The 17,967-nt window shown below is 34.7% G+C and overlaps 4 protein-coding genes across 14 annotated transcripts; 2 read left to right on the top strand and 2 right to left on the bottom strand.

Annotated features, from left to right (window-relative positions):
- Positions 1 to 791: 791 nt before the first annotated feature.
- On the bottom strand, positions 792 to 1,763 carry LOC130982045 (probable calcium-binding protein CML13). Its single transcript, XM_057905888.1, has one exon. It carries the CDS (start codon positions 1,602 to 1,604, stop codon positions 1,161 to 1,163), a length of 444 nt encoding a protein of 147 aa, XP_057761871.1. The 5' UTR covers positions 1,605 to 1,763; the 3' UTR covers positions 792 to 1,160.
- Positions 1,764 to 4,256: 2,493 nt separating this feature from the next.
- Positions 4,257 to 7,156, top strand: LOC130979391 (leucine-rich repeat receptor-like serine/threonine-protein kinase At1g17230). Its single transcript, XM_057902825.1, has 4 exons — positions 4,257 to 4,938; positions 5,064 to 5,324; positions 5,418 to 6,269; positions 6,412 to 7,156. Exons 1-4 carry the CDS (start codon positions 4,509 to 4,511, stop codon positions 6,891 to 6,893), a joined length of 2,025 nt encoding a protein of 674 aa, XP_057758808.1. The 5' UTR covers positions 4,257 to 4,508; the 3' UTR covers positions 6,894 to 7,156.
- A 151-nt stretch (positions 7,157 to 7,307) lies between these two features.
- Positions 7,308 to 10,329, bottom strand: LOC130981685 (putative transferase At4g12130, mitochondrial). Its single transcript, XM_057905324.1, has 5 exons — positions 9,754 to 10,329; positions 8,410 to 8,663; positions 8,173 to 8,271; positions 7,927 to 8,085; positions 7,308 to 7,839 (listed from the first exon to the last, which is right to left on the bottom strand). The coding sequence occupies exons 1-5, from the start codon at positions 10,224 to 10,226 to the stop codon at positions 7,598 to 7,600; spliced, it is 1,227 nt and encodes a 408-aa protein (XP_057761307.1). The 5' UTR covers positions 10,227 to 10,329; the 3' UTR covers positions 7,308 to 7,597.
- Positions 10,330 to 10,457: 128 nt separating this feature from the next.
- LOC130981686 (membralin-like protein At1g60995) lies at positions 10,458 to 13,913 on the top strand. 11 transcript variants are annotated; one of them, XR_009086980.1, is made up of 7 exons: positions 10,458 to 11,271; positions 11,713 to 11,900; positions 12,168 to 12,298; positions 12,707 to 12,787; positions 12,905 to 13,009; positions 13,381 to 13,472; positions 13,555 to 13,912. XR_009086980.1 is itself a non-coding variant. In XM_057905327.1 (7 exons), the coding sequence occupies exons 3-7, from the start codon at positions 12,290 to 12,292 to the stop codon at positions 13,692 to 13,694; spliced, it is 396 nt and encodes a 131-aa protein (XP_057761310.1). In that variant the 5' UTR covers positions 10,459 to 11,271; positions 11,713 to 11,900; positions 12,168 to 12,289; the 3' UTR covers positions 13,695 to 13,910. The 11 variants fall into 11 exon arrangements, 3 of the variants coding, with proteins under 3 accessions (XP_057761310.1, XP_057761309.1, XP_057761308.1); XM_057905327.1 differs by having other exon boundaries at positions 10,459 to 11,271; positions 12,936 to 13,009; positions 13,555 to 13,910; XR_009086978.1 differs by having other exon boundaries at positions 12,168 to 12,787; positions 13,555 to 13,913.
- The last annotated feature ends 4,054 nt before the right edge of the window (positions 13,914 to 17,967 follow it).

The raw sequence follows: 17,967 nt of genomic DNA, 5'->3' as shown, positions 1-17,967 counted from the left end.
ATAACTTTGAGTTAACACAACACCAGAGGGGCCCTACAGTAGAACAAATGAATACTAAAGCCTCGAACGAATGATATAGAAATTTATCACGACAAAGACAGTAATACGAGTACTTAGAAAATTCGGCTGTGCATAGGCACTTAATGAAATTTTAACTACAAAACTTATAGATTTGCAACGTCCATAATTCACAAAGCATGACATAAAATTGATCATTAACCTGATTAATAATGACGAAGCAGCACTGACCCAACATCATTTCGTGAGAGACGTAACTCCCATTTCAGCATAGTTGCAGGGTTTTTACCCCTCATTCACCTGGCTAAAAGGAAATCTCCCTTTAGCAGCTCCTAATATTTCATTCCCTTGAAAGTAACAGACAATCTAATACTGAGATTACACATTAACAATTCCACATAAAAATCCTATTTTAATACTCCAGTCTAACTCTGACCCAACCATTTGATGGAATAATAATAATAACTCTCATAGGCTCACAGACATATGAAACAAGCTCAAAATTTCACATTAATTTCTCATAAACCTATCAGCGTCCAAAGACGATCTTTGACTCTTTCCATCACAAGAATTGTGTAAGCTACTTATAGTTATAGACCATCTCCATAAAGCTTGTCACAGGACAGAATGATTTGCGCCTTCCTACACCAAACTGAGTAATTTAGACTTTAGATACAGGTTTTATTACTTAGTAAGATTGGACCACCTTTCTTCGTTCTTTATACTTCATTCCACTTCACTCGAAATTAGAACACAAGTTTGATACACACACATTTGCGCAACCATGGCCTTAGTCTATTTAGCCAATAAACAATTACAGCAGAAGCAGATAAAGACCGCTTCAGATCTCACCATTCACATATATTCAATCCAAGCAACTTTTGAATCCCTAAAACGACCCGTTGTTAGCTACATGATGACATTAATATGGCAAAAAACCAAAATGGGCATAACATGGTTTACCCGTTCGTCCACTAAAGGAAACGTCACAAAACAAAAACCAAACATGACCAAAAATAAATAAATAAAAAGAAGAAGAAGAAACAGCAATACGGAAATAGCTGAGAAAAAAGAAAGAACACATTTAGGAAAATCCAGAAGCAGAGCGAATGGATTTTGCAAGGATCTGATATGTGAGGAGTTTACTTAGCAACCATTCTGGCGATGAAATCCTCGTAACGGATCTTACCATCGGGGCCAACATCAACCTCCCTGATCCACTCGTCAAACTCAGAGGGCTCGAGCTTCTCGCCAATACTGGTGAGGATGTGGCGGAGCTCAGAGACGGAGACGTAGCCGGTGTTGTCCTTGTCGAGGACCTTGAAGGCGTCGCGGAGCTGGCGATCAAAGGGCTCAGCCTTCATGTGCTTGGCCATCAGATCTAGAAATCGAGGAAAATCGAAGGGTGCGGTGAGGTTCTCTTCGGCGATGATGGCTTTGAGTTGTGCCTGGGTGGGGTTGCCGCCCAGTGACCTCATAAGGATCCCAAGCTCCGACGGAGCGATCCGCCCGCTGCCGCTCGTATCGAAGAGAGTGAAAGCTTCCTTCATCGAAGCTACCTGCTCGTCGCTCAGATCCTTACCCATTTTTCTTTCTTCTTCTTTCGGTTTTTTCTTTTTACGCTTCGCTTTCTATTCTCTCTCTCGCGGCTGCAAACTGCAAAGGTGAAATTGAAAATGCTAATCGTCCCCTCCTTTCTCTCTCACACTCGCGATTTGATTTTATTTGCTGAATGACTATTATGCATCTTGCTTTTTCTATTTCCTCTTGGTTTTTCTTTTTTTTTTTTTACAAATTCGTGAAGCCCGTGGTTTGACGACGTCGTTGGAATCATGTTTTGCATTGTTGAAGGTGGAGGGCCTACGACACGTCGTGTGACAGCGAATAGGAATAAGGGCTTTTTCTTTTTGGGCCGGAAAGCCCATCAAGACTAGGAAATGTGGAGCATCTGTGCATGCTGACCATCAATTACGTCTAGACTCTGGACTATTCGGAGTTGAAAATTGGAATAATATTCTGCACCCCTTATCACTCGCATCTCCCTTGCTTCTAACACTATCAACTATTCGAATTTCGACCACCACCCATTTTTATTTCATTTTATTTTAAGAGTACTGAATCTTCTTTATTTATTTATTTTTTATAGTATTTTTTAATCCTACAAGTCAAGGATTATTTTCACGTTATATTTATTTAAAAGTTTGTTATTAACTAATAAATTATAACATTTACAAGAAAATTTAAACCTCAATATTTATTTGAATAAACTAATAAGCTATCTATTAAAGAGTAGTGAAATTTATAACGATGTCCATTTTATTTGACCGGAAAAAAAAACATGTTAGTAATAATGAGGCAAAAGTGTTCATCATCCTTTACTGGCATTTTTTTTTTTTGAAGTGAGCTCAACTTTGGGCCCCTTATTAAGTGATTAATCCAATACTACCAGAATTTAAGCTCGTTCCTAATTAACATTACTAGATCAGTATAGTGGGCTGGGATGACAGGCTCGCCTGTGGCATCTCGGTGGGCTTCGTTCACGCAGGTCATGATGTTGTCGATGTTGTTGGACAACATCATAATCTTCTGAAATGTACCTATTCAGTATTCATTCATGAACATGCAGTCATCACCACTCTGCATTAATTTTGTCCACAAAGTGCTTCTATCACCCAAAAACAGTCTCGCCCTCACATAAATAGTAATTATTGTCCACTTTCCCTTTTTCGTTGGGATAGGGTCATAGGGAGGACCACTTGCATTTTGTCTGACTATGATTTCGTAGGAGTAGTTAAATGTAAATATTAATATTTGAGGTATCCTTATCACACTCGAGAATCAAAAGATTGGACATTTGGCAAACTCACTTATATTATAAAAAGATAATAATATGGTTTTATATAGTATTTTTAGTACTCTTTTAGTATGTTATAATTTTTATTATTATTATTTATGGTTAATTTTTTTTTAATTTATTTTACCTAATGGATCAATAAATTATATTATAAAAAGATAATAATAAATATAATGCACAAAAATTATCATTATAAAAATATATAATGTCAAATAAAAAATTAGTAAAAAATATAAATAATAAATAATAGAAAAAAGAGCTCATATAAAGAGAAATAATAAGAATTCTATAAGTAATACAATAATATGTATAAAGGATAAAGTTGGTAAAAGAAAAATAAAAGTTAAATGTCAATGGCTAAAAGCCAGTTAGTGCAACGCAAGTTAAAAATTCTTGCTTCTTGTAAACGTGGTTTTGTAACTAAAATCACTTCTGCGTTTATAAATAGAAAAATTAGCCAAACCAAAAATGGAAGCGTTCAAGAAGCTGTAACGTACTTTTCCTCTTTCAACATAGTTGCCAAACACATCCTAAGTGGTGTGATGTTAATACGTTTAAATTATTGGTCCCATTTAAGAGAATCCAAGTCCAAGAAACAGTTACCATTTTTGTCAATATGCAGAAATTTGTCAAAGTTGAGGAAGGTTGGAACGTGGTTAAAAGTTGAAAACCACATCAGTAGTATAATTGGCTACTTCAACTTATAATTACACAATTTGGTTTATAGTTTCCATTTGTAATCCATTAATGTTTAGCTGTAAAGTTATCAGTTTATTGCTGCCAAAGTTAGGTTTAAGGTTAGGTTTCCCTCCTTGACATCCTCTTCCATTCAATTGAAATTTAAAGTAGCCATAAAAATTTCGGAAGAAGGTGACATTTTTTTTGCCTTGCGTATTATTTCAGCTAACAAATGTCCTAAAAATATATTTTAAAAATGTGCAATATCCAAACCCTTCCTGTCAAAGTTCTGATTATGTTAAATTCATTGATATAAATTACTTGGTAATTGGTATTTTACTATAGAACTCTGTAACAAACTTTTGAATTAAATATAAGAGGACAAAAATAGCAAAGACTAAAACTTATAGAAAATTTTGATTGAAAATGAATTAGTCAAAGGGGGTAGGTCCATGGCACCCACATATTAATTCATGCTTTAATTTAGCACTAGAAGTTGTTTTCCCTGGCAAGTGGCAACCCTCCCCGCCGACTATCAGCACTGATAAAATCCATTTAATTATTTCCCCCCTCAAAAAGAATATATATATAAGCTAACTTTGAGTCAAGACTGAGATTAGAGAAATGCAAATGTGCACCAACTTACTTTAGCCTGTCAGCAACTCAAAAAAGTTATATCAATTAATTATGCAACCTCTTTGAAAATGTTTCTCATTAGCATAGCTAGTCTTCTCATTTTCTCCACTATAGTAGCATCTATTAACTAATTACAAAATCGTAGACTAGTAATAGTAATAGCAACTTCATACATAATAAAGAAATATCAAGCAAGGTGTCGAGTTTCAAAATCATGTTACAGTAGGAACCAAATACTAAAGTTAGATTCTTTAGGATACTGCCTCATACAGGTGTTTCTCTTTTAGCATATGTTTGACAAATTTTTACACCAAAATCAACTATGAATTCCCTTGGTTTCCTTCTTTTATTGCTTGTTCTGGTTGCATTTTCCATTGTGCAGCTGGTTCATGGAAATGCAGAACTGAGAGCTCTTATGGACTTGAAATCCTCACTAGACCCGGAGGGAAAGATCCTTAGCTCTTGGAGCAGTGATGGTGATCCATGCAGTGGCTTGTTCCAAGGTGTTGCGTGCAATGAGCACCGCAAAGTGGCCAACATTTCCTTGCAGGGAAAGGGACTTTCAGGGTGGTTATCTCCTTCTGTGGCTGAACTTAAATGCTTGTCAGGTTTATACCTTCATTACAACAACCTTTCTGGTGAGATACCCCCACAGATTTCAAATCTTACTGAACTTGTTGATCTCTATCTCGACGTGAATAGTCTCTCCGGAACCATACCTACTGAGATCGGCAACATGGCTAGTCTCCAAGGTAAGTATATATATTATAACATTCATATTTTGATCTTCTTGGTCTATGGATAATTGGATATCAATGATCCAACATTGAGTTAAGATCTATAAATTAATCACTCACTTGCTCATTATACTATGCAGTGGTGCAGTTAGGAGACAACCAATTAGTGGGAAGTATACCTAAACAGATGGGCTCCTTGAAGCAGCTTAGTACTCTTGCATTGCAATATAACAAATTAAGTGGCGAAATTCCACTAAGCTTGGGAAACTTGGAAAAGCTAAGCAGGCTGAATTTGAGCTTTAACAACTTCACTGGTATGATTCCTGCAACATTAGCTCATCTTGAACAACTCAAGGTTCTAGACATTCAAAACAATTCTCTATCAGGGTTTGTTCCTTCAGGTATGCCTCTACGGCTCTACCTTCTAGATATTTCTCTTTGTACAACTTTTTAGTGCATTTAAAGTGACTTGCGTTTTGAACACGAAAATGAAGGATTGAAGAGACTGGGGGATGGATTCCAAGGTGCAAACAACCGAGGTCTATGTGGAGTTGGGTTTTCTACTCTGAGAGCTTGCAACAAAGATCAAGACATGAAAGTTAACCATATTGATGACTCAGACCAAGATCTACCCAAAAATGATGATACTGAAAACGCTCTTCCAGAGCCTGCAAATGTGAAATTGAATTGTAACCAGACTCATTGCTCAAAATCAAGGAGGTTTCCTCAGGCTGTGATCACAGCAGGTCTTGTGACAATCACACTCACATTCTTCAGCGTTGGATTTCTTACTTTTGTCAAATACCGACGGCAAAAGCAGAGGATTAGGAATACATCAGACTCATCTGAAGGGAAACTTAGTCCTTGCCAGCCTAAAGACTTCATCAGGAAAAGTCCATCTCCACTTGTTAACCTTGAGTACCACAATGGGTGGGATCCATTGTCTAACCAAAATCTAAACCAGGTTAGATTTAATGTGGATGAGGTAGAGTCGGCAACGCTGTACTTTTCGGAAGCCAATTTATTGAGTAAGAGCAAATTCTCAGCAGTTTATAAGGGAGTACTCAGAGATGGTTCTCTTGTGGCCATTAGAAGCATTAACTCGACATGCTGCAAAACTGAGGAAGCTGAGTTTGTGAAGGGGCTGACCCTAGTAACCTCACTGAGACATGAAAATCTTGTTAGCCTCAGAGGTTTCTGCTGTTCAAGAAGTAGAGGTGAATGTTTCCTGATCTATGACTTTGCCACCAAGGGAAACCTGTCTCAATATCTTGATATGGAAGATGGAAATGGACATGTGCTTGAATGGTCCAAGAGGGTCTCCATCATCAAGGGAATTGCAAAGGGTCAGTTCTTCCTAACTTCCATTATTTTTCTCTAAGCAAAAAAGAAATATTCAAGATTATGTTATAATACTTGATTCAGAAAAGAAAGAGGAAAATAAAAGAAATAAGGAATGATTTTCAATGGCTATGCTTTTATGAGCAGGTATTGGATATTTGCACGGTGATGAAGCAAGCAAGCCTTCACTAGTACATCAGAATATTTCAGTTGAAAATGTTCTCCTTGACCAGCAGTTCAATCCGTTGATCATGGATGCTGGGCTCCCCAAGCTTCTTGCAGATGACGTTGTTTTCTCAGCTCTGAAAGTAAGTGCCGCCATGGGGTACCTGGCCCCTGAATACGTTACTACAGGACGCTTCACTGAGAAGAGTGACATCTATGCATTTGGTGTCATTGTTCTTCAAGTTCTGTCTGGGAAGAAAACTGTAGGTGGTTCGATACGGTTGGCAGTTGAGTCTCTAAGATTTGATGATTTTGTTGACAGAAATCTGAGGGGAAGATACTCCAAACATGAGGCAACAATGCTTTCAAGGCTAGCAACTCTCTGCACCCATGAGCTTCCTGACCAAAGGCCAACCATGGTGGATGTGATTCAAGAGCTGAATGTGTTTCCTGCTAATTCATGATAATCTACTACATTTCTACCCCAAAGGGCATCAGGAAAAGTTGAGGCGTTTCACAATTTCTGGTTCCGTTCATGGCTACTATTTTCATGAACATTTGCAGTATTTTTTTGTTAGTTAGCAACTGAAATAACAATGACCAAATATCTGTAAATTTGAGTTGATTCGTCTCCTGCTATTTCAAACCATTTGAGATTGTTGAATGTTATTCTTCGAATGTAAAACGAATGGCTCCGAAGGTAATAATTAATATCAGCACAGTACATCGTGATTTATTGTTGAATTTTCTCGAAAAAATATTTTGTTCTTTGATGAATTCTACGATCTTTGTTGACTTTTTTTAAATGTTATATCGTTTTTTCTGCTGCATTGTTTGTTAAAAATTATAAACCAAGCCACCTAAAATCAAATGACCTATTAACAATATATGTATGGTTTAAAGTTGAAAGTGGAAACAAGCAAGATGATGGCCTTCCCAACACAATTGTTCTGCGTTCAAGTTCTTTAGGAGGAGACAATGCCAAACTACCATTACCATAACGAAACTCATTATGCAAGAAAATTCACAAAAGTCGTCTGCATTGTTCTCCCAAGCCAGTGGAAGGATTAGTATTTATTTAAAATTACATTAACTCCCTGTTTACCAGCTCTTCTATTCACCCACAATTTTTATTTGACATGCTTGCCCCTTGAACAAGATTAGAATTTTACGCATAAGCAGTTTGTTGCTGATCTTGAAGCCATTCAGAAGGCCACCAATCGGGTTTACTAGCGACAACCTTCACATCCTCTTGTCCTTGTATGGATAATGTATTGGACCCTTTAAAGGCATCATCTAGCCGCAAGAGCCCCAACCCGCGACATCCCATGGCGGTAGTTACTGTACCAGCCCTTTTGCCAGATGCAATGTTCATCACTTCTGACCCAGGAATCACCTTGTTTTCTACTTCTGAAATCATGCAAAAGGAATGGCTCAGCCCACATATTTTGATTGTTTATATGCGAAAAAAACACCAAATACTCCTTGAAGCAATACCTTTCCCATCATCATCGATAAACTTTAGAGGAACTACACGCTTCCTTATCACCCCTCTGTGGTGTGTTCGAGCTATGAGTTCCTGGCCGACATAGCAACCTTTGTCAAAGCTAATAGCATTAAGGCCTGCAAGATTGTACTCTAGTGGTACTGCCTCACCTGGACATGATCAATCAATCAAGGCTTTGTGAGACGGAATGCGTCAGAATAATTCTTTATTTATACAAGGAAAAACCATATACACACCTTTCGGGATCTCGCTCGATCCTTCTGCTACCCCTTGCTCTATTCTCCACAAAAGGTAATTCTGTTCATCTGTTTCTTTACCAACCTCAACAAGAGGTGCTGAAATGCGCAGACAAGAGAGGGGATTTTATTTTAAAGTAAGTAGCTATGGAAATGTCACAATAACAATCATATTAAGAATGTAGCCCAACAAAAGCTACAAAAATCTTATCAGCAATAAAGGAGCGGATGACTAACGAATTGTATTCGATGGGAAGATCCCTCTGAAACCCAGACAGACCAATCTAGGATCCTTAAACCACTGCCATCCAACATTATTTGCACGTGAAGATGACACTCCAGCATTGTCCACACCAGCACCCCAGCCAAGAGAGGCAGCTTCTGGTTCTTCTTTGTTGGAGGACTTAACAGGAACACCAGCACCGTAACGCTGCCAGCACGAGAATTGCTCTGTGACATCATCAATCTCAACCTTTGACCTCAACCGGTATCTGCAGCACTAACATGTTAAGGGTCTTTGCATAAGAACCCAAATAATACCAACAAAATAGGAAGAATAATAACTGCAAAGCATAAACTTGCTATGAACGCCAGAAAAACAATAAACTTAGGCAAGCCCTATGATCTTGTTTGTGCAAGCTCAGTTGAATTCATGATGCAACTATTCTCATATCAGCAACATCATGTCGATGAAATCTATCTTAGTACTGTTGTATTAACAGTGTTATGGCAATGATCTCTTTGGAACTGACAAAGACTAATAGAAACAAATTGCAACCCTGAATGAAAGCATTCTGAAATTAATCACCATAACAAAAACGTCAATCAAAACCAACCATACTAGTAATAATGTTCACTTTTTCTGTCTCTTAAAAGTTAAATCCCTTTTTTCCTTTCCTCTTCTCCTTGTCTTCACGCACTTCTTGCTTCCTCAATACATTCATTGACGATCTCAATTTCAATTCTATGAGAAAGGGGGAGCAGAGCAGCAACCATGCCTATGTCCAATTCTAATTCTTGTGCTGCCGACCACGAAAATTTCAAGCAAATTACCTGCAACCTTAGCTCCTCTTCCATTGTTTATTCTTTCTCAACTATTATTATATACTCCAAAAATACTCTGTTTGTTATTTACGCTGTTATGTTTAGTTACAATTTTGTTGTTCAACTTCATTTTGATTGCTCAATGCTCATGTTGTCCTATTTATGATGTTTTCTCATTTTTGTTCGATTCTCTGTTCGGGGTTTAGCTTTAGCTCTAAAGTATGAGCTCATAGACAAGCACTAATTTTGCATTATGGACAAGTAGATATGCAGCAACTGCTGGCAACTAGATTGGTGCATGGGTTGCTTGCACGCAGGTACTAATAATGGACAAACTAACCGTACAGATAATGTCTCACTCACGTAAGAATCACAGGATTACATGTTGAGCATTCATTGTCATTTCTATCAACAGCTAATAAATACTTTTCCACCATCATTGAGTGGATGCAGTTACTATGACAATAGGAGAAAATTATTTAGCGGACTTTGTAATAGTAAGCAGTAAAAACAGGATGAGAGGGTAAATGAGCTCACTTCTTTAAGGTGTGAAGCAATTCAGCCAAAGCAGAAGCATCAACATCGGCGAACAAATCAAAGGGATCATGAGGGTCGGAGCCAGGGGCAGTGCCGGTATCATCAAGCTTGGTATCAGGCTTGGGGGGCTTATAGAGGAAAAAGTCATAAAGGAATCTTCCCTGAGGGGTCAAAAGTGCGGCGTATAGAGGAGGCACAGTGGCCACAGGAACATTGGGCGTTGGCACATTCGCGGTTTTCTCACCCAGGGGTTCACCGAAGCTGCGTACATCGTTGCTCAACAAACCCTGAAGGAACTTGAGTGTGTCAGGACCTCGGAACCGGATAACACCCCGCGATTTCAAGAGAGACGCCACGGGACCAGCATCCAATAGCTGCTGGGTTTCGCGGTGGTCGGAGAATTGTTTAAAGGCGGTGTGGTGGATGCTTCTGAAGCGCCCATAAATTGATTTGGTGAATGCAACGCGATTCATAGATACTACTGTTTTGTCGCAGTGTTTCGGAATCGTGGGAACTGGAAACAGTGATGTTGAAGTTGAAGAAGAAGAAGAGGTGTGAGAGAGACTGAGGGAAGAGGTTTAATTTGGATTTGGCATGGGCGCGTGGATAGATTGTGGGTAGACACGTTGGGCTAGAAGGTGTTCGATGAAAGTGGCGTGTGAGTGTGTAGGAAATACGCTGATATATTCTGATGCTATTTGCCACAATACATGTTAGGCAGCACTTATGACTTATCCAACCCACCGCCACAATTTCTTTTTCTTTGAAGGAGCTTTCTTTGGTGGGAAAAGAATAATCTGGACCTTAAAAGGATCAGGTTATAAATTCAAATAATAAAAAATGCATGGATTGGTTCACAAATAAAGCAGAATAACGGTTGAGAGGAATTTAAAAAAAATTCAGAATTTTTTATTACAAGAAAGCACCAACGTCGCATCACGGTGGAGGAGATCCGTTCGGTGTCTTCGCTGCATCGTCTTCCCCGGCAAGTTGGGCGTGGACTCAGTGCCGCTGGCTGAGGAGATCTGAGAGAAGAGCAAAACAGAGATTCAGAGAGGAGAGAGAGCTCGCCTCGCCGTCGTCGTTGCCGTCGCCACCGCAGTTCATCGCCTCTCCAGATCTGGTCGCAACGCCCAAGCCTCTGAGGATGTTCCATTACTACGTCCTCGACGAGACGCAGAACAAGCTCGATTACATCCTCTCTCTCTCTCACTGTTGAGAACTTCCATTACGACCTCCTTCGTGATTCACCTCACTCACTCAGAATCGCACGTTCAAAAATTACCCAAATCAAAACCCTAGCTTCTTCAACGGTTCTGCCGCCGCTGTCCGTGGTTGTCGGCGCCTCCACTCCTTCCTCCTTCCCCCTGTACCGAACTCATCCTCTTCTAGATCGGCACGTCGTCCCCAATCCCCATCTCCCGTGGCTTCTCTGTTTGAGGATTCAAGCTGCTCGCCGTCATGTGGTTCGTTTCGCCACTCGCCCTCGTCTCTTCGTCGTCCTGCTGTCCATCAAAGGTTAGTGTCACTGCTTATAGGGTTTTTCAGCTCTTCCTTTCATGCTCCGTTTAGTGAGACTGATTTTTGAATGTGAATGGAAATATAATCATTGATTTTGTGTTGTTGAAATTATTGGTTAAAATGGATTTGTTACTCTGCTGCTGCTTTTTTTAATTTCTGAGTATGCTGTGTTTGAATTTTTTTTTTTTTTTGGATAGATTTATTGATTTCAGGTTTAGGGTGATTATTTGTTGTTGTTTTTTAATTTTGTTGCTGATTGTTCTTGATTCCTAGCTCTGTTCAGTCTGTTGTGTTGTTGGTAATGGTGTTTTTGATTGTTTATCCTTTGAGAGCTGCTGCTAGTGCAGTGTTCCCTTGATTTCAGTTATGGTTTTTGATTGGGTTTTTGTTGATTATTTGTTGCTGTTTTTGAAATTTTGTTGATGAAAATCTTGCCAGCAATTGGTCAGACGTGATAATTTTCAATCTTGCCAGCATGCATTATTGGTCCCAAAGGAGGAAGACTACATTGAATGGTTTAAAAATGCTGGCTTCAAAGACGTTAAGCTCAAAAGGATAGGTCCAAAGTGGTACCATGGTGGCTTCAAAGTCCGGCATGGCCAAGTTCATCCATCAGTGCATATTAGGTTTTTTTTACATCTTTTCACATTTTTCCTCAATTTATGGTTTTTAAATTCCTAATTTTCTATCACTCATGTTTCTTTGTTTTTTTGTGCTTATTTTAAAGTTTAGAATCTAATTTCTTAAACATTCAAGTAGCTCAAAATTTTAGTTTGATCTCTTTGTTGGTTTCTAGGCTTTTGATAAATTATTTAATTATGTATCTAGCTTCGTTCAAATGATTGTCAATGAAGGATGATTTCAACAAGTGACACAAATTTTACTGTGAGCAGCTTTTTCACAGGCCACAGAGGAGGTTCATTGAGCTGGAGGCTCATAGTTGTACTAAAGATACTGAATTAGACATGCTTTGGACATCTCACATGTTTACTCAGATTGAGAATTGCTAGTGAAAATGAAATCAGTAAACCTTGTCCCCAACCTGATTTATTCAGATTAGAGCATTCATTCAAGTCTTGTGTGCTGTGTTTTGATTCTTCCATATTCAATAACCTCTCTGATTTGAACTTGGTAATTGTGAAAAAGGGTGACAATGATTTATCAGCCATTTCCCCCATTGATACTTGCTTTTCTAAATTCATCTAAAATGTGAGGCAATCGATTGTACAAGACTGCTATCACCTTGCAATTGGGATGTTTATTCAGAAGGTTTTTTGTCAACTATGTTTTCTGGATTAAGTGTGCTAACCATAAGAACAGCTTCATTTGAGCTTTGGCACTATCTAATATGTCATTAGTAGTTCATGGTGTTGTGCACATTGGAAGAGACTCCCTTTTGACATCTTCTAGTCTTTGGCTCTTTGCTGTGCAGCTTCAACACCATGCTTGGCATCGCCTTCCAACATTTCAGTTGATCTTTGTACATGTAATTGAATCACTGGTTTTTGTTCCTGTAAGCACTCATTTTAACTGATAAACAATATTTGTCTGAATGCTCAGTTGTGCAATTTCATTTTAGTCTTAGCCATGCTGATAGTTTTCTTTTGTTTTTCTTGGGTTATTTCTTCAGATTATGATTGGTGTTCTGTTCTTTCTCTTAGTTTTATGATGACCAGCTGCTTGCCTTCATGGTCTTGATTCTTGTCTGGTTGTGCGAACTCTTTACTCTCATTAGGTATCTCTCTCTCTCTCTTTCTCTCGAACTTGTATGGTCTTGGGTTTAGACATTCACTGTTTTGATTTTTGCTTTTGACTATATTGGATAACTGTTTCCTTTTGAGGCCTAGTCTGAATGTTCTTGGCCAAATAGGGAATTGTAATAAGGAGCTACCGTTTAAGTAACACTACTTTTGTTTAATAAATATATTGGCCATAATTATAGATTCTTAATTCTTTTGACTGGTGTTCATATGAAGCTTCATTAATTAATTGAATCTTTATGTTGAAATGACAAATAGTCCTGCCTATTGCACTTTTCTTAAACATACGTGTGATTAAGCAAGTGTTTGGCTGATTTCTGATATGGTTTTGCTATCTTTCATGCAGTGTCCGAACGCCAATTTCAATGAAGTTCTTCCCTCATTTCTTTTTATTGTATTTTCTGGTCTTTCACATATATTTCTTCTCTTATTCATATGGTAATGTTTGTAGTGTTTTATTTTTTTCGGTGCAATTTAATTAATATTATCTGGAAATAATTTTCTTTAAAAAAAATTCCAGGTTTTTCATATTTGGCTCTATCTACTACAGCAGCTTTTATTCAACATCTTATCTTATACTTTTGGAATCGTTTTGAGGTAAGAAATGATAAAGGTTGGAAAAAGCTACAATCTGGAAAGAGGCCTTTCCTTACCGGGTGACTCAATATGCAACAATAGGGAAGAAAGAAGAAGGGATGAGGTTGTGGAATATTTATAAGATGGATGGAAAATTACTTAAAAAAGACTATTGTTCAGTTGTAATAAGTTCATTTCTCAAGTTGTATCTTAAAAGCACATTCACTTGAACTTAAAAGCACATTCACTTGAAGTAAGAAATAGAAATTGTAGCTTTTGCGTACTTAACGTGTGTTTAGGTTTGTTGTTGGTCATTATTGGTTTTAATAATTTTTTTCATAATTTTTTTATTATTTTTAATACTTTCTTTTTTATTGTGATTTTTTATTTTTTTAATTAAACCATTTATTATAATTTTGTTATAATATAAATTATTAATTTTATTAAAAATGACAAAATAAATAAAAAAAATTAATCATACATAACAATAGAATCATAAGTAATAAAATATTTGTCTAAAATAATACTAAATAAAAAATATTAAAAATATTAAAATAATTATAAAATATTTTTTGTTTGATATTATAAAATTTATTATTGTAATTTTTGTGTATTGTTTATTGTTCTAATTTTTTATAATATGTATTATTGTTCTTATTAGAAATGATAAATTAAATCACTTGGGATTTATTATAAATTTTTTTTATTTTCTTCAAGTTTTTCCAGAAAAAAAAAATTACGTCAATATGAAAGATGAAGTTGTGATAGTTGGTAAAAAAAATTCAAATTTTTCAAAGAAAAACCGGTTTTTAAATAGTTGGTCTAATTAAATCATACTAAATCAGTCTTTAAATTCATTAAACTTTGGGTCAAACATAGAATTTTTAATATTTGTTGTGCGGATACAATCTTAACCATTGAATTAGCATCTTTCTATTTGGTCTATCAAGGTCTGAAAAATATTTTTCTCACCAAAGACAAAGTCATTTTTTTTTTGGTCAAGTAGATTGGACAGCTCCAATTCTAAGTATTAGACTCATGTTTCACATACACACTACTATAAGTATCATGAGTTCTTAAACCAACAACTAGCCACAGCTGAAATTAGAACCCAAATGCAGTATTGTATGAGACAGATAGATAAACCATCTGTGCTGGCCTCTGCTGCAGACAAAGCCATTCTTTGAAAACTATCTTCTCCTGGAAAAGGCATGAGGCATGGGGGATTAATTAAAATTAAAGCTATACATGGCAACCTAACTAATTAAGATTGGTGCTAGACCATGCAATCAATTTCATTGTTGTTTGCTTACTATAAAGTAGGGATACTTGGCTGGATTGTTGTATCCACGTGCTGGACACATTTCGGACACGATACTTATCGATACTTGTCCGACATGCATGTCTGCTGTGTTCTATCTTAATAAAAAATAAAAAATTCTTTTCCGAACACATCTAAATACCATCGTGTGTTCAGTTTTATTCTTAATATATATTCTTAAAATAAATTTAGATATAGTATATATTATTATTTATTAAAATAAAAAATATTTTAAATACTTGATATAATTAAAATAAGATATTAAAACAATTAAAATTTTTAATTTGTATTTTAATATTAATAAAATATCAAAATATCATTACAATTTATTCAAAAAATATTTTATCTTTTATATGTACTAGCAAGAGGCCCGCGCATACGCGCGGGTGGGTGCGCGGGTGGGTGATTGAGTTTGTAAAATTAATAATAAAAATATAAAAAGAATACATAGAAATTGAATAATGATATATTTTTTGTATATATTTATTGAGTTTAAAAATATTTATTGAGTTTAGAAATATGATCACAATGATATAATTAATAATTCTAAATCGTGTATTGATTAAACATGCTTAATTCAACAATTGTATAAATTGAGTCATCAAAATTTGTAATTAAGAGTTCAGGTAATATAGGTACTACATTATATTCATTTTTTAAATGTGCAAACTTTTTATCTTCTGAGTCAAGAATCCATTATATACATTTTTTTGTTCTATTACTCTTTCATCTTCTTTTGAATACCTTAATATCATATTCTGAATTAAAGTTAATAACTTATATTCATACCATAGATAAAAGAAATCAATTGATGCATTAATAATCTCTTGTTTAGATTCATTTGTTATCACGGAAAGAATTTGAACATATGATAATGTAACGTAATACTTATTTTAATAATTTGATTTTGTATTTGTGAAATTTTTGAAGATATCATTTTGAACAGACTTAGGCTTAGTTTGGTAAAACTTTTCGAAGAGATGCTGCTTTTCAAAAGTATAATCACCTCGTTTTAACGTTTGATAAATCAAAAGGTCATGTGCTTGTACTTATGACTTTTAAAAGTTAGAGATACTTTTGAAAGATAACTTTTTAAAATTTGTAGCATCTATAAATTTTTTTAATATAGTAATTATTGAATATATAAGCATTAGTTTTGTATAAATTTTAGAGACAATACAATAATATAACTATCATCAATATAAAATTTTAGATCTTTAAATGTATCAACTAAACTTTTTAAATAATTAACATTCTCTTCAATTTAGCTTTAAGGGTAATATTATACTTTACAAAGTAAGTAAACTATTAAAATAGATATTATTTGCAAAAAGTGATCATGACTAAGAGTCTAAGATCACAAATAAATACTCCAAAATTTAAATTGTAAAAACATTGATAAATAAAATCCTAAAATTAAAATAATAGAATGTATAGTATAATGGTCTAAAAATCTGATGAAATATATTTATATTTGATTGTGCTTTTATATTGTTTTTTATTTTCATAAAAAATACTGTAGGGGTGTTCATGGATCGGATCCGATCCGCATATCTGCGGCATTTATCCGAATTTGATAAGAAAATTACGGATATGGATCCGATCCGTAAGGCTATCGGATCAGATCCGCATACTAATAAGATCGGATTGCAGATTTCATCCGCATATCTGCTTATCTGCAAAAATAAATAAATAAATAAGTAAATATTATTTTTATGTTTTATTTCAACTAATAATTATCATATATGTCACATTATTTTATTTTTATTATTTAAAAAAAATATGTTTAATATTATTTTAAAAGTAAACATGTTTAAAAGAGTAAAAAAAGAGATTTTATTAATTTTTTAAAATAAAATAAGATTTTAAAAAGTATTTTTATGTTTTGTGAATATATCCGATCTGCAAATGTGCAAATTGGTCAGATCCAAGCTAAAAAACTGCAGATATTGGATCCGATCCGATCCGATGATTTTAGTGCAGATCGAATTGAGATTTTGGTCATATCCGATCCAATTCGATACGCGTTCACTCTTAGAAAATAATAATAAAGACCCTCTTAATTTTTAATTTTACCACTCCAATATACTACTACACCTACAAAATAAAAAAAAATTAATTTCAATTTTTGAATATGATTCGTATCATAAATAAATACTAAATAAAAAATTTTATAATCACTAATATATCTACATAAAGAATAATATATTTGAAAATATAAAAGTAATTAAATTCCTCTTTTGCTATACTTTTATTTCTAATTAAAACAAACAATAAAAGTTCATAAATCCAAATTGAAGGTTAGCAATAGAAGAATAATAAAATTTAAATTCGTATTTAAACTATTACATCATACTCAAAAAATAAATCATCTCCTACAATTCAATACTCTATACAACTTAAATAAATTATTTCTTGGATGATCCTTTCATGTTAAAAGTAAAATTTCTTAGTACTTAGCAGCATACAATCATTTTTATATTATAATCCCTCTTTTAGTACTTAATTCCCACCCACATCATATGTTAAAAGATTAGTATATCAAACATTATCTTAACATACTTCTTAAATGAAATTTATTTGATTTATTTTTACAAAAATAAAAAATAAAATCTTCGTAAAAAGTATATTTCAAGATATAAAATTTAGATTTGATTGTGAAATAAAAGAACTACTAATCCGATACTATGTTCATTACTACTGCACAATATGAAAAAAATAAAAAAATTATTGTCTATCTAAACAATTATTAAAAACTAAGTACATTTATTGATTATAAAAAATTGTAACTATTATAAAGATTTAAAGTGAAAGATATATGTGTAAAATTGAAATTACTTTAAGTACTTTTAAAAAGATATAAGTTGAAATTTAAATATATTTGACTATATAATATAATTTTTATTTTGCTGTTCTCTAATAGGATACCATTCTATTAAATCAATTATTTCGCATATTAATTTTCAATAAGAAATATAATGATTTTCTTAAATGAAAAATCTACTAACACAATATATGTCTTTGTTCGAAAAACGA

The sequence above is a fragment of the Arachis stenosperma genome, chromosome 5 (assembly GCF_014773155.1).
Source record: "Arachis stenosperma cultivar V10309 chromosome 5, arast.V10309.gnm1.PFL2, whole genome shotgun sequence".
Taxonomy (NCBI): domain Eukaryota; kingdom Viridiplantae; phylum Streptophyta; class Magnoliopsida; order Fabales; family Fabaceae; genus Arachis; species Arachis stenosperma.
Note: the sequence above shows the minus strand (reverse complement) of the source record. Positions and strands in the feature narration are given on the sequence as shown.